The sequence below is a fragment of the Diprion similis genome, chromosome 8 (assembly GCF_021155765.1).
Source record: "Diprion similis isolate iyDipSimi1 chromosome 8, iyDipSimi1.1, whole genome shotgun sequence".
Lineage (NCBI taxonomy): Eukaryota > Metazoa > Arthropoda > Insecta > Hymenoptera > Diprionidae > Diprion > Diprion similis.
The window spans coordinates 6668240-6684138 of NC_060112.1; the positions used below are offsets into that span (position 1 = coordinate 6668240).

At 37.8% G+C, this 15899-nt stretch overlaps 1 protein-coding gene across 1 annotated transcript; it reads left to right on the forward strand.

The window, feature by feature from the left end:
* Positions 1-12427: 12427 nt before the first annotated feature.
* LOC124409346 (dnaJ homolog subfamily C member 8) lies at positions 12428-14502 on the forward strand. The gene is made up of 6 exons (XM_046886907.1): positions 12428-12516; positions 12941-13099; positions 13216-13282; positions 13357-13451; positions 13546-13694; positions 13837-14502. The coding sequence occupies exons 1-6, from the start codon at positions 12439-12441 to the stop codon at positions 14078-14080; spliced, it is 792 nt and encodes a 263-aa protein (XP_046742863.1). The 5' UTR covers positions 12428-12438; the 3' UTR covers positions 14081-14502.
* Positions 14503-15899: the final 1397 nt, after the last annotated feature.

Below are 15899 nucleotides of genomic sequence, written 5' to 3' on the forward strand. Positions count from 1 at the left end.
GTTAAACTGCTGACTCGTATAATTTAACGTACATATATATGTATATACATATATACGTATATAAACAATGTATATAATTGTCACTATTTTGTTTTTATTTTAATTTCTTTTTCTTCTTCTACGTATTTCCGTTCTTTTATTCTCTCGTCTTCTTTGCTTTTCTTTACGTTTTTATATCCTTAACATGTTCTCGCGATTGTGCCAAACTTCACGCTGTTGGAAAGAAAATTCATTTTATCGTCAGAGTATTGCAAGTCAGAATATTATTATACTTATATGGTATTTGTATCATACAAATCAAAGAGAGAGAGAGAGAGAGAGAGAGAGATCGAAATAATGCTGTGGATCTGCAGGTTTGCTTTTAGTTACGTCTGTACGGGTCTTCAGAGTACAAAGTGCCGTAAATTTGAATCGAGTTGGTTAATGAACTTACAATAGTAACGACACACTGACAGAAAAAAACGAGGAGCTGCCTTGCGTTCGCTTGGAAATCCATTGAATAATGATAACTACCTCGTCACGTAGAAAATTCCTTCGTTTTCAATAACTTTAAATGAGATCTACAAGATTTTCAATGGGTTACGGTTTTTCCTGGACAAAATCACGGCTATAATATTATATAATATAATAATAAACCCTAGAAAAATATATGTAACTAGAAATTACCTAGAACGCTGAAAAATTATCGAAAATCATTTGCGAAAGCACGTGATAAAGTGAAAATCGCTGGATAGAATGTTAATCAACTATAGAGACCATTTTTGACGTTTACGCCAGACTTGCAATGATTTTCATGATTTTTCTCCAACGCTGTTATTATTAAATTTCATGTGATTGATCGCAATGATATCTGAAATAATCTCAGTTATCTCGATTGATTATATATTTCCACTTACACTTCGAGCAGAATATTTCAGTCATCCAAGTTACTTTGATTTACATTATAATTTCCGAGTGTGTTGTTGAAAGTTTAACCATTAATAATGGTATACGAATATCACTACGTTTTTCTTTTCTACATCAATTATATAAAAAATTAAATTCCCCTCAATTTAACGTTGCTAACTTGTTGTGAATCGCATGAAAAGTTACGCTGACCACTGAATCAATAAGCGGAAAAAATTCCCTTACATTCCCTTGACTAAAATTAAATACGTGAAATTTCTAACAAATAAAGCTTCGAGTCAATCGGTCTTGTGAAAAAAAGATACACGCTTTTATAGGATGTATTTACGAATACGTGGGACGCAGAATCAGGTAAAAAATGTCTCGAAAGAAGAACATAACTTAACGAATGTTAGACAGAGCGACTAGAACCGCTCGAGTTGAATCTGATGCAAGAAAATTTTCTGTAATCCATAAAAAAAAGTTTCAACTGCTGAATTCCAATTGCGAAAATCGAGTTTAATCAATACCGTCAGAGAAATCACGTTACTTTATGACGTTTCGCAAAAAAATCGCATGTTTCGTCCGATTCATTTGAAAAATTGGAAAGTATTTCAGTTTGTTTCAATCCGACCGTGCATCCATTCTTGATGGAAATGGAACCCAATTGCGTATGTTAAAAAATTCTACTCTCTCGAAAAAAAATGATTTATGTAACGCGAGCGCATGTTTTGCGTGTTTTTCCACGGGTGTTTTCCGTAAACAAGGTACCCGTTTCTACGACAGTCGAGTGAGTCGCGAATACGCATGCGCAGAGTACTGAAAAGACCACATTCAACTCCCAGGACTTAAAAATGGTCTTTCCTGCACTCCGCGCATGCGCCGTCGCGAACAAATCTAACATTGCGCGACCCTAACCTCAACTTCATGCTTCGTGCTTCGTGCTTCGTGAAAAACTGCACAACATACTCATTGAATAAAAAATCGTGTGCGACAAGGAAGTGCAACGGTCTTCGGCTGACCTACGACTCATATCGCAAACTTACGCTCATCTCGAAAAGACCGAGTTCATCACTTCCTTGTTACACAATAAACTATTTCCACGAGTGCGAGAGTGTGGGAGGCTTCGTTCTCCCGCGTTCCAGAATAAAAAAATTCCCCGACCTTTCTCGCCCAACACGCAACGATGAGTTTTTCGAATTCGTCCGACCATCTCGTTGGCGGACGCATCGTCAAGCGGTTTGTCTCGTAAACACGTGGCAAGCGGGCAAGTGGCATAAACCTCAGAAGAGAGCTACAAGTAGACGCACAGTGTTTACCGCGGGAAGTACGCGTCGCTACCGTGGCGTACGGGTCACGTGGTGGCCGTGACTGGGTGCCATGCCTTATGGAAGTTGGCCAAAGTAAGTATGAAGAGTCTCTTCACTCGCTCTATTCCGCAGTTAGGTTACTCAACGCGTATAAGCGTAAAGCACCTCTTATCAAGGCTCGCTGCTCGCTCTTCCCCCTCCACTCTTTCCACTTCATCCATGCGAGTCGCCGCGACGCTGCCGTGACCTTTTAACATCTGCCTGCCTTCGTCTCTATCTGAATGACTGATCGGATTCGTGTTGCGCACAGTAACGTGTCGATGCTTGATGGGGAAAATGAAACGGTAATTAGAAAAAAATAAGAAAAATAAAAAAAATATCTACAATTCTTAAGCGTCATCGATTTTTGCAAACGCAACGTCGAAAGATCGCGACATTTCTCGTGGTGTTCCAAAGTTTCAACGATTAACCAGATCGACATCAGAATCGATTTTAAACGATTTTAAGCGCTTTCATTTTCTGCTGATGAAATATAGATTTTTCATTAGATACAGAAAACAAAAACAAAAACAAAAAAAAAAAAAAAAAAAAAATGCATTCCAATCAGGAAACAGAATCGAGTTTTTAAAATTCATTCATTTCATCATTATGAAAGTTTTCTTTCCATATATTTACACCGCAGTTGGTATTATCACAGTGAAATAGGAGCAGCTCACTCCTAGAGGAGAGAACAATTCTTTAATCAAGCAAGATATGTCAAAACGATTAGCGGATGTGGAGATGCTTGAAACAGTCCGAGTCATCGATCGAAAATTATCTTTCATCAAGATTAAGAAGATAAATCGAAAAAGATACTTAGTTTCTTCTTTTTACAAAAATGCATCGTCGCGATAAGGTTACTAGTTTCAACCGTACCTTATATTCATTTCTCCAGTTGTTATCAACAATACTTCTACCAATTACACCGTCTATTCAAACAGGCTAAAAGATCCTGATATTCGGTATAAAATCATTCGTAAAACTGTTAAAAATTTCAAATTCTCAGAGCAAATTGGTGATTCTATTGATCGTTGTTGCTCAACATTGAAAACGTTTGCAGAAAAATGATTTCAAGAATCACTTACACAGATTTCTATTCGATTTTCTTTACATTATACGGCTCAATTCAAATTTCATAATTACAGAGTTATGGACGAAGAAGAAGAAATGGCGAATTCGTTCCAGAGTATAACGTATTGTAATAACCTCGGTTCGAAAATATTCAGCACTACTCGTCAGCAGCGAGCCTATAGCCAACAATAACAAAGCGCTGATATAATCCTAACATGAAGGAATTAGAACTCCTTGTGTAAAAACGATCCGGGCCCCGAAAAAACACGGCCGAAGTATGAAAACATCACGCGAGTAAGTCGCCTGCAATCCTAGAAAAAAATGTAAAAACCAGCAGCGTCTGTTTTGTTCAGAATACGGGGGTCAAAGCGTAGAAAGATGAAAAAATATAAGACTCTCATAATATCGGATTTCAAAGTCGAGAGAATCTCTTTTGTTGAAAGAAATTAAAAACGCGGATGAGTAAAATATCGTCAAAATTCTATCTATTCTAGATTTTGGCTTTAAATTATATTCATTCCACAACCCACGTCTGAATATCAACGTTTCTTCTCCACATCTAATTTGCTCTTCTATATTACGAAATTCTACGAATAAGATTTTCATCTCATCTAAAATTGGATGTTTTGACCGTTTTATCGATGACACATGCAGCCTATTCCACACAGATTACCCTCGATTCAATTTAGTTTCAAAAATTCATCAAATTTTCCGTGTTATTCACAACGAAACGTCGCTCTATTCCCAACTTCATGCACTTCAAAACACCGTATCCGAATAACTTGTTGTACAAATACTTTCAAACACGTGGAAATTGAATAAAAAAAAAAAAAGAGTTACGAACAACTACAGTTTAAATTACTCTACTAATATACCTGGAAAATTTTCTAATATACAAATTATCCCAGAAATTATCATATGGAAATTGTGACTCTAAAAGGGAAAAAAACAAAAAAAAAAAAACAATAACCGTTCGAAGTACACAACAAATTTGTGATTGAGATTCGAGTTTAGTATCGCTAATATTGTAACAACGCGTGATTGTGCAGAAAAAGTCGTCATATCAAGACTTGAAGGATTAAAAAATCAAACAAACAGACAAAAAAAAAAAAAAAAAAAAATCTATATTTCTCCAAAACTATTTAAATTATAGCCATATTTCGAAAACTCGATAATAACTCGTAAACTTCTTCAAAATAGTTTTAAAATTCCGAAGCGATTACTAGTTTGTTTGTTTGTTTGCTTTTTTTTTTTGTTTTTTTTTTTCTCTCGTTGATTCTATTTTGTTTTCTTTCACGCCGGAAGATTTCGTCGCGTTATAAATTTGAAATAACTGATAATTTCTATTTGGTCCGCATTTCGATCCTCATTCGGTAATCTTTCGTCTTCTGTTGGTAGTCAGCACGCAGGCGTTTTTCCCGCGCTTCGAGATAATCTCGCCACTTTCCTGTTTCATCCACCTCCTCTCCTCTCCTCTCCTCTCCTCTCCTCTCCTTTCTTCCTTCCACGGAACAACACCTCATCGAGACTAGTTTGCGGACAGGGATTACTACGAAGCGAGTCTGCGTCGCGATCGAGAAGGAGGAGGATCGTCCACCTGCACGTTAACTTAACTAGACGTAAACCTGTAACCGCACACACACAGAGGCACACGCAAACGTAAACGCAAACGCACACTCGCACTCGAAATAACCTTGCGTGGTATTCCCGCGTGGGTAACGAAACCCCCTTCTCCCGCCAAAAAACGACGCGGTTACACACGCAATGTTCCGTATTACGCGCACCTCGCTACGTCTATGCAACTCGATTTTATCCGATCCGATCCGATCCGTTTCGTCCCTCTCTCTCTCTCTCTGTCTCTCTCTCTTGCTTATCTATCTATCTATCTATCTGTGTAGCTCTCGTTAAAACTAGTATTGAAAATAAAAATCAGAAGTTACATCGTAGAGGAATTGTGTATAATAATAAGAACATTTACACAGAAAACCGCGGCGACGGAAAAATTCCGAAACTCGCATCGAACGTTAGGTATTACGAAATATCTACACAGGATATATTATGATCGTTGGTTCGCCGTATCCTTCCATGATTTTCGTGCGTCTTGTATTTCGAATACTATAATGCGTAATGAAAAAAAAAAAGTAATTGCGTAAAAATGTATAGTCGTGATTTTCGAAGGAGTGTCTGATAATAATAATAAAAATAATGAAGAGTTTTAGTGGAAATTTGAAGGAAACGTAAGAAGCAACAGTGTATAATGTAAACATCAAACTATATTAAAAGGAGCATTACTGGTCTTCAAACTCGAGATTCGATGTGTGATGAAAAACAAAAGTTGGAAAGTAGGAAAAAAAAAAAAAGATCGATACCGCGGTAAAACTCGAACTAGTTCATTTTCTTTTTTATTTGAGCCTCGCATCTTTTTCAAAGACCGTCAATGAAAAGAGAGAAACGAATGAGAAGAGATAAAAAAAAAGAAAAAAAAAAGAAACAAAAATAAAAAAATTCTTCCACCACGCAGCAACGTTATATGCTCATCGATGTTACGTATTACGTATTATGCACACGTTCGATACAACGATAATAACAATAATGACAATAATCATCTACGCGTTATTTAATATACATACAAGCATATACATATATATATATATATATATATATATATATATATGTCTGTATGTATATATATATATATATACATATACTCTCTGGTTGTAGATCGGATATTATACTCAATTACACCGATGTGTATAGTATAATAAATTGTTTTTAGTATACATGAATTTAAAAGAACACGACGGCGAAGAAAAAGAAGAAGAAAACGAAAACGAAAACGAGTAGTAAAGAGAGGTTAAATACCACGCGATGATAACAGAATGACACACACCCAAACACTATTTATATCTCTCTCTCTCTCTCTCTCTCTCTCTCTCCCACTCTCTGTAGACTGATTCTTTATTCCTCTCTGCTCGCAACGACGAGAACGAACAGGGACACTGATTCAACGTACCGGCAAGGCAGGCGGCGCGGCGCGTACTGAATCGGGACGCGAAATTGTGGCGCCTGCCACCCGGCGGCGCGGATTGGAGTGGGAGGGAGTGGAGGGGAAAGGGGGGACGCACCGACGGCCAGAGGGGGGGGGGGGGGGGGGAGGAGGAGAAGTTGCCATCAGCGGGGTGCAAAGCCTCGAGGCGGTAGGCAGGCGCTACGCTCCTCCGCGACGCGTTCTGTCTCTCCTCTCCTCTCTCTCTCTCTCTCTCTCTCTCTCTCCCCCTCTCTCGCTCTCTCTCTATCCGCGTGCGGAGGAATGGCGAGCAGCGGCGGGGGCGGACACGCCGATCTAAGGTGGAAGGTGAAAGGTGGAAGTAAGGAGGCAGCCTGTTATCATCGCTGGAGTTTTTACTCGTCAGAACGGTTTGAGCGCAATTTTGTCGCCAGGTATAATCGTGTAGACGACTAATTGTTATCGTTGTGTTTATAATGCATTTTAAGTAGGTATATGAACTTTTTTACTAGTATAGAGGTTGAAGTTTGTATATATATAGCGTTTTAACGTAAGGACATATGTATATTGGGAAAATTTTCGTTATCTACGGAGATATTGGAATGATTTTGGGAAACATCGATTGTTGGATTGTATACCTTGTATTTGACAGTATGTTTTGTTTATTGTGGTTTAATGGATTTTTTTACGATCTTGTAAAGGTATGGAATAAAGATTTTTCGCTACATGCATCGGTAGGTTAATTTACTAACTTCAACCTCGTGCTACTTTGAAACTCTAAGGTGTTTTGGAACCTGGTCTCACGTGAACGATTTAACCCTTCGTCTTCGGATGGAGTCATTTTGAGACTAAATTTTTCTTTGTGTAATACTTGAATAGCGCTGTGCGGTGCGGTCAATTTTGAGCACGTTTTTCGATGACCAAGTTTTTATTTTTGATAATCTGACTGCACAGACTCACAGTTTTATCAATTCGCTACGAAATGTGTATCTAACTTTTTTTAGAAAAGTGCATAATTGCCGAGATATTCAAATCCGGAGAGTTATTACGAGATCTGTTTCATTCTTTCGTGGATCGATAAATCTATTTGAAATTTATCGTAAGATGATCGTGCTAGGGCTGCATAAATATCATGCCGATTTCTTATCGATTTATTCGATATTATATTTTGCAAATTATTCGATCACTAATTTATGTTTGATTTAATTGAATTTATCGACCCTAACTAACTAGAGACAACTTTCTAATATCAAAATGATCGCGTTAGAAAAAATTTCAAAACTAATCGATGTTCTCAGGAAAGAATGACATGGATTTTTGTAGAAAGTTTTAAAATCGTCACGCGACACGATACTCAAAACATATTGAAATGTGGGAATACATATCCTGTCATGTAGGATTTTTTTCTTTAGGACAATTGCAAAATTTGTAAGAAAGGATTAGAAAATATACTAAGAAAGATGTTTAGTTGAAATGAGTGTTTTGTTACTGGAAACTTCGATCAGATTCCGTAACAACTATGTATATGTAACATAGTTGTATCGATTAGGTCAATGGTAACAACGCATGTCATCCGTAACAGAAAATAGTTAACTTCGTTCTGAGGAATGGTCGTATCGACTGTACGACATAGTTGAATAAACTATTTTTACAGTTAAAATTTATGCTATATTTGAATGGTAAGATACCTGATATTCCTTCACTCATCTGATGAATAACGCAAATATTGTTTCTCATATAATTCTTTAAAACTTTAGAAAGTAAAAGTACGGCAAAAGGCAAAATGTCGAAAGATTGCAAAGTCTAGAAATCGAAAATTCTCAAACGAAGAGAAATTTTGAGTTACGGTTACCACACAGTCCTGAACCGAACTATTTTCATTTTTTCTCGTAACCGAAAAATATGGTTCTGGGTACATAATAAAAATTGGCTTTGGCCTAAACATACCTTACAATTAGCTCTACATATTTCAACTTTCCACATTTTGAAATTCTATACAAAATATATTTTGTGTCTTTGAAAGTCCTATGCGTCTCACTTTTCTATTTTCGAAAGCTTTCACTCTGTTCAAAAGCAAAAAACACTGTTTTTTCCTAGTTTTCTTTTTTCTTTTTTCAAAAATTTTTGTACCTCTCGAAAACTTGTTGTACCTACCTAATTATAAAAGGGAAATAATTCTCGTAGAAGCTAGATAAACCTGCCGTATTTTATGTATTCAATTGAATAGCCGCTCTCGGAGTTCGAAGTTTTTCTACGTTCACGGGGTTATACGTAGACATAGTTGATCACGAAGGAAAATACTTTTGCAGAACGTTGGATTTTCTTTCGCTTTTCTCTCATTCGTTTTGCTATCAAAAGTCGAGTAGTTACTACGATAGGTAATGTCATTAGATTCATAAATATTTATTTTTTATTCCATCGTTCTGTGAATTGATAACAATCTTGAGTTCTCTATAATTGTTTATGATTTCACATTATTATTACAAAGAAATTTGCTCTTCCAATTCATTTTCCCTTATGCAACATATCGATTTGTTTCTAATAATGAAACGATTATGAACTCAATTGATATTATTAACTATTATTATTATTACCCAATGTTTTTATACAGCTTTTTTCAACGATATCCACCATATTACGGGCCAATTATATTATCATTGAGTAAAATCTTTATTACACGCGGAAAAAGATCAGATTGAATCACGTCCCGACCGCTTGACGCGATGAGAGATAAGCGAGAAGTTGGCAACTTCTCTCGGCGCTGAGGATAGGATAATTGGATTAAAGATTTTGTGTAATTGTCCCATTTCGCGCAGGAATCTCGTCCATCTCGAGTTCGCACGTCTGTTATACATTCCAATTGTCGCTTCATTTTAATGATATATATATATATATATTACGAACGTACATTCGCACAGTCTATAGCTGCACGTAGAAATTGCGCTAGATTCGAGAGAATTGATTTCGCCCCTGATCGAAGGGAAAACATTTTCAGCGTCGAAGGAAATTGGAAATATATGTAATTGGATTGAAAAAACCATGACCTTGGAAGTTATTACTCATGATTTTCTATGATTTTTTATTGGATTTGGAGATTGCATAATGTGCGAATAAAGTCGGGTAAAAGGATTCGAATAATTAAACAAATCAGAATGCCGTGTGCTGAGTTTCTGAATGAATCGCAGATAATGATATAGCTACTTTGAAGCGACCTCCGATTCAATGTCAAGTCATCATAGATTTTACATTACTCTAATATTCCTTTCATCAACAAAAACAATGGAAAAACTACGCCGGCTGATACTCGTATATTTGAGGTTGAAGAACGTATCAAAAGTGTGAACAAATAAAAGGCGAGGCGCGTTGAATCAAACGCGTGGTGGAATTGTTTGCAATAAGGCAATAAAAATTTATCTCAATCCCATATTCCTGCATAAATATTGCATAGTATGTGTAATTACGTTTATGTATATAATATAATAATAAGGGTGGTATAAATTGCATTAACCTGATGAAAGTGTTAATGACATAGTCGGAAAGTCACGTCAACAATTAAGGATGGAAAAATTAATGAAGATCTCTTTACTTCTACTCATCACGCGGTAAAAATGTGTGTGTGTGTGTGTACAACATAATGCTCAATTGATTATAAATGTTGTATGAATGAATTGCAATAGAAATAATTTAATATATCAGCCTATAACACGTAATCTCTGCAAGACTTAAACAACACGCAATCTGCTTCTAAATTGCGAGTAAAATACGTGTATAGTATTATAGTATAATATGCAGATAGATACAAATGTTTGTGCGATTTCTACAATCACATGTCTATAGAACAAACATGTCAAGAGAGCGTGCTGATCAATTAATTAATTAACGGAGAAACGTAACGAGCGTCGAAACATACCAGCAGCAGCTATATACGCTTTTCAACTGCGAACGAATTTCTCAATTTCTTATTTACCGTGTTATACGTGCGTCTATATATATATATATATAGGTATATATATACGAGTAGTATAATATATGCGGCGCCACGTGCTGTGTAACATTAACCACATATATAATACCGTATGCATGAACAAACGCGAGTAATCGGAACTCCATATCATAATTCCCGAAAATTATGAAAATTCCTCATATTATGTATAAGATGTAAAATTTTTCCCTACCGTTTCTCACGCCTGACGTACGCAGACCAAATTACTCCATCGACTTACGACTGGGGGGGAAATTTCCAGCAGACATATATATGTACATAGCGAAGCCGATTGGCGCCGAAGATCGACGTGAGGATCCGTAGGTTCGGGTTTATCGGGTTTATCGGACGAGGTGTAGATTTTATCGTGTGAATTTCCATCTGCGCTAGAGTTCGCGCTTCTATCTTCATGTGCCAATTTATTAGATAACCGATACGCTCCGGAGTCCGCTAACCCTTGACCATTAAGTCTACACCCTGCACGGCGGGCTTAATGTGCAGAACCATCCGTTACGTGATCCCTTATTCGTTTGCTAGCCCCGTATTTAAAATTCGCCAAGATATTGTAGTTGAAAAAGAAAATTGGGTCAAATCGAGGAAATATTTTGTCAGGTGTGTAAATATAATTATGAAAAATATTGCGCGAGATGTGCTCATCCTTAAGCTTCGACACGGTTTCTAAAATAATTACAAGTATACAAACTACGATGAAGAGAATCGTTGAAGAGGAAATGGAGAAAATGTCTTCGATTTACAAATTGTTGATTTTTATTAATCGTTGTATCGTGAACGATTAATCGAAAATAATCATCGAATTATTGGAGAATCGATTAAATGATACCCAAAATCAAGGATCTATTAGACGTACAGTCTGAACAAAAATTAAGAGTGATTAGAATTGAGAGATAATTTGTTTCGAAATACGAAACAATTATCACACGATCTTTCCGAAGTTGTACAAACAACCGAACTTTCGTTACGTTGAGGTGAAATTATTTCGCCATATTCTATTGTTCAACATACTATTTTCTAGATTTCGGCTTTTCGACTCGATTTTCTACTTTCGTTAATTTGAATTTGAATCGCTACAAACCCTCGTTGCTCGAATCAGCAAAAAACGAACAAATCGATGAATGCGGAATCATTTTTTAGAGAGTAAAAATATATGTAAGTATAAAAAAAGTTTTGGTGTACACCATGTATATTGTATATATATATACATGTATACTCGCGAGTGAAGAAGCGAGCCCAGATTATACATATACCTATACTTATACATATATCGCGATGTATAAAGTATGAGAAACTTTTATCGTGCAGAATTTCTGCCGCTATATATAACACACAAATGCGCGGCATATACAGACGCGTGCAGAATTTACACGTGAGGAAAGATCGAATTGGTTACGACTGAGATTCACCGCAAAACTTTTACCCCAAAGTTTTAACCAAAGTTTTAGGGATACGTACGTATTACGTATAGATGTTTATACCTATGTGAGTGCGCGGAAAACTGTCATCCTCTTAGCGTTCCGGACTTGCGCAGGCGGTAAAATTTATTCGACGAACCCGCTGCTCCTGGTTCGACAAAAATTTCGCCGATAGACCACACTTGCATCGTTTCCCCGTCGACCTGGAATTAGGAGAATCAGTCGTTTAGCATGTTCGCAAAGGCGCACAATTACGCATTGGCGATATAAAATCATTGTAATGTTTTCTAGAATATCTACTTTTCTACAGCGAACGAACCTTGCCAATTCGGCGAAATCGGATTGATGAGATTCTCATATTGTGATTGCGGAATACTCGTGAAACGTTTCGTCAAGTTTCGATGAACGGTCGCGACAACGCTGGTCTTTAGCCGGCAATTACAGCCACTTTTACTTTATTTCAATGGACAATAACGGGCAAAGCCACTGAAAGCTTTAATCCTGTTTGATTTTCCTTGAAAATCGAATAATCGGAATTCCGTTAAAAACAATCGACGATCATGCCTTGAATAGTTTGTTGAGTATTGCGTGCCTCATGCCCCTGAAATTTGAAAAAAATTTAATTGTGTCGCCACCTGTGACTCCGTGGAGGAACTAAATCGTTGCGATTTTCTGCCGCTACGTGGCGCTCCCATCGAAATGACAAGCGACAAGATGGCGGCGTCCAACTCGAGTTTACCGAGCGAAATTCCGGCCAAGAAAGAAGATGAATTTAACGAGTTTTACACAGAAGTGAGTAGCGTCGTGCAAGTGGCAGAAATAGTCCAAAGTTACAACGCCGCGTGGCCGTAACGCGTTTATTTCGCATCACTCGAAGCCAGTGAATCGCGGGCATATTTTCTACCTCACTCGGTCAGCTGTAGGCAGCGAAACGTCACATTGGTGTTTATTTTCCAACAGTTGAAAACAAGCCGTTCGAAATCGATGCTGATTCGCACTGCTCCGGATTACTTGAATATCTCTTCGGAAATGTTCAAGTTCCTCGATTTTGACCTGCGGCTGGGCTTCGGAAAACGAATTAGCTTTCTCCTAACCTACAAATTCACGCTCCCAGAAAACGCCAATCTTCCCTTGCTTGTTTATACTCGAGGAGGGAATAAATCGCTAGTGTGTGCCTTTCTTCCTATTATCGTAACGTTCTTGCCTCTGCTTTTAGGTTAAGGAAATCGAAAAAAGGGACTCCGTCTTGACCCCCAAACAACAAATTGACAGACTCTTGCGGCCTGGATCTTCATACTTCAATTTAAACCCCTTCGAAGTTCTTCAGATTGATCCTGCCACTACCATAGATGAAGTGAAGAAAAAATACCGTCGAGTAAGGTTTTCTTTTAATTTTAGACATCGTTAGGCTGTGCCTTTTGCTAGTCAAGATATCGTATTCTCACTATCGCACATTTCAGTATCGCGATACAGAGAATATTATTTTTACAGATGTCCATTCTTGTACATCCAGACAAGAATCAAGATGATGCGGAAAGAGCACAGCAAGCCTTCGAAAGTGAGTAAGAAACATGGAGAATTGATTTTCAGTTGCGAATTCAGTAACACATCGTACTTTGCGAATTTTTTCAGTCGTCAACAAGGCTTGGAAGACACTGGAGAATGACGAAACGAGGGCAAAGTGTATGGATGTTATTGAAGAGGCGAAAGCCAGAACGGATCACATGGTACGTCACTGAGTTCAGAAAATAGTTGCACAACTTATTACGTACCGTTAAGTTGTTCGTCTATTATCATCCACTCTTCACGACTTTTTTTCAGATCACAGAAAAGAAAAAGAAGTTGAAAAAAGAGGGTAAAACCGGCGAGGGAGGCGCCATAAATTTGTTAGATGAAGAAACAGACGGTGGTTACAGACACGCAATTTGGGTGATGACGATGAAGCTCTTCGCCGACATGGAAAGACGGAGGTAAAGTTGAAATTCTCAAAAATTTATCATTCTATGAGTAAAAATATTCGCATCATTTACCGATGACTGTGGTTCTATTCATTTCAATTGTAATCTGGGTTTAAAATCATGAAGAATTAATTATCCACGTTTCGATTCGTAGGAGGGAATTGGCTACACGAGACGTTGAGCAACGGAAACGAAAAAGGGAGGAAGAACTGTCGGCGGAAGCGCAGGCGGCACTTGAGCGGGAGTGGCAGAGAAATTTCGAGGAATCCAGACAGTCGCGAGTCGATAGCTGGAAAGCATTTCAGTCGGGATCCGGATCGTCGTCTGCGACGAAGCAAAAGAAACCGAAGAAACTGAAGACCTTCAAACCTCCGAAGACCAAGGCGGAGTCGAGATAATTATTTCTTCGTAGCTTTACCCTTCTCCACAATCCCCGGAGACTTAATTAGTGCAAAATTATAACTATTGTATCGTTAGGTATAACCGAATCGCTCCCAAAAGTCTCTGAAAGTCTCGTCGCCGCTACGAAACCGTAAAGTAGTTTCCAACTCGTGATATAATGTCTTCTCGCTAGCATCTTGACTCACCTCGATTACGGCACGAGTGATCGATCCTTTTACTCTTTCGTTATCAAACACCCCTCACTTTCTTTCACTCCTCTGACTTTTTCAAAACCGCACGACGAAGCATGAGTTAGCATACTAAATGTGATATTTTTACCTGCGTGTGACCAATTGAATACACAGAAAGAAGAAAATTTTACTATCACAATTTATCGTGATCTCGCCTCTGTCTGAAACGTAATCGTCATACAAATCTGAAAGTTGTTTGTTCGGTAATTCAGTTCGGCTACGGCTGGTTATACGAATACACATGATGAATGATTTGTAGATAAATATCCTGTCGTATTTAATAACTAAGGAAAAGAGGTTAAAACAGTACTAGTATAAGGAAAAAAAAAACAAACAAACAAACAAAAAAGAAACACACAAACCTGTATAACGCCTCGTGGTCAATATTATCGAATCTTTTTCTATACACCCAAAGTGTTCACGTTTATTCTTTTCCTCCTCGTGATCGGTAAAAACGGATCAGCGTGTCGTAACGTTCAAGAAAGAATAATCAGGGCGTTTATTTTGATCGGAGAATTCGATGTTTATTAAAATTTTCTACCGACTTTTCGATCAAACAAATTCCAAGATGCTTCTTCTTCTTCTGTTATGTCTAAATAAACGGCGCTGAGATCCCGACACCATTGACGCCCTGATTATGCATCATTACTTTCTCATATTTCTTCCGTCTTCATCTGTTCGTTAATGAGTTTGCTTGCAATCTCCCACCGCGTATTTCTCTGAGCGATATGAATGGGAAGAGGAAACGGCGGTATCAGAAACTGGCCAGTACATCATTTTGCCCGCGGTTTGTGCGGGCTAGTAATAATTAGTCGTCGACTCGGTAGTGACTATAGAAGGCAAGATATTTTCTGTCTCGTTATTTTTCGCGCGAAAATATCGCCATGGACATGTCGGCAAGGGATCGATACTTCAGGTGCAGCTCGAGACCTCCGTCGGAAAACATTGAAGAAATATCTCTTCTGGCTGACTGGGAAAAGGCTGTGATTTTGGAAGTTCTTCACAGGGACAAGCTGCTGCGCGCTCAGGAGCAACGCAAGCTACTGTGAGTAAATCGCTTCTGCCATTTAGGTAGGAGAAAAACGAACGATGTTGAAGTTAGTTGCGTTCAGGTAACCACGTAGTTTTGGGAAAAATCCCTATTTAACAATTAATGAAACAGGACATGACATGAAATAGTTATTTTTTATTTTATGTTTCGTTACGTTGATATTACTCACCTCAGTCTCGTAAAACGACAACGGTCAAATATTTTAGGTTGATATCGGTCTTGGCTATAAAATTCTTTCAAAACCCGATTTAGGTATCAAATTATTCTACTCGAATCGAATGGTAGAAGTCACTGCTCGACTCGCCATTCTTCACTTTAAATAGTGATAAATTTTCTCAAAAATTGGACTTCTACCTCGCTGCTTTAACGACAATAAAAGTATAATCTCGTCAATTTTCCGCAGTCGGCAATATGGTTCAGTAGATCGAAAAACATTTGAAATTGATTTCATTCACGAGCCAATTCGCCGATTTAAAGGGTAGAAGAAACTCTTAAAATTTATCGCCAAACATCGGTTTTTCAGAATTTCTCGAC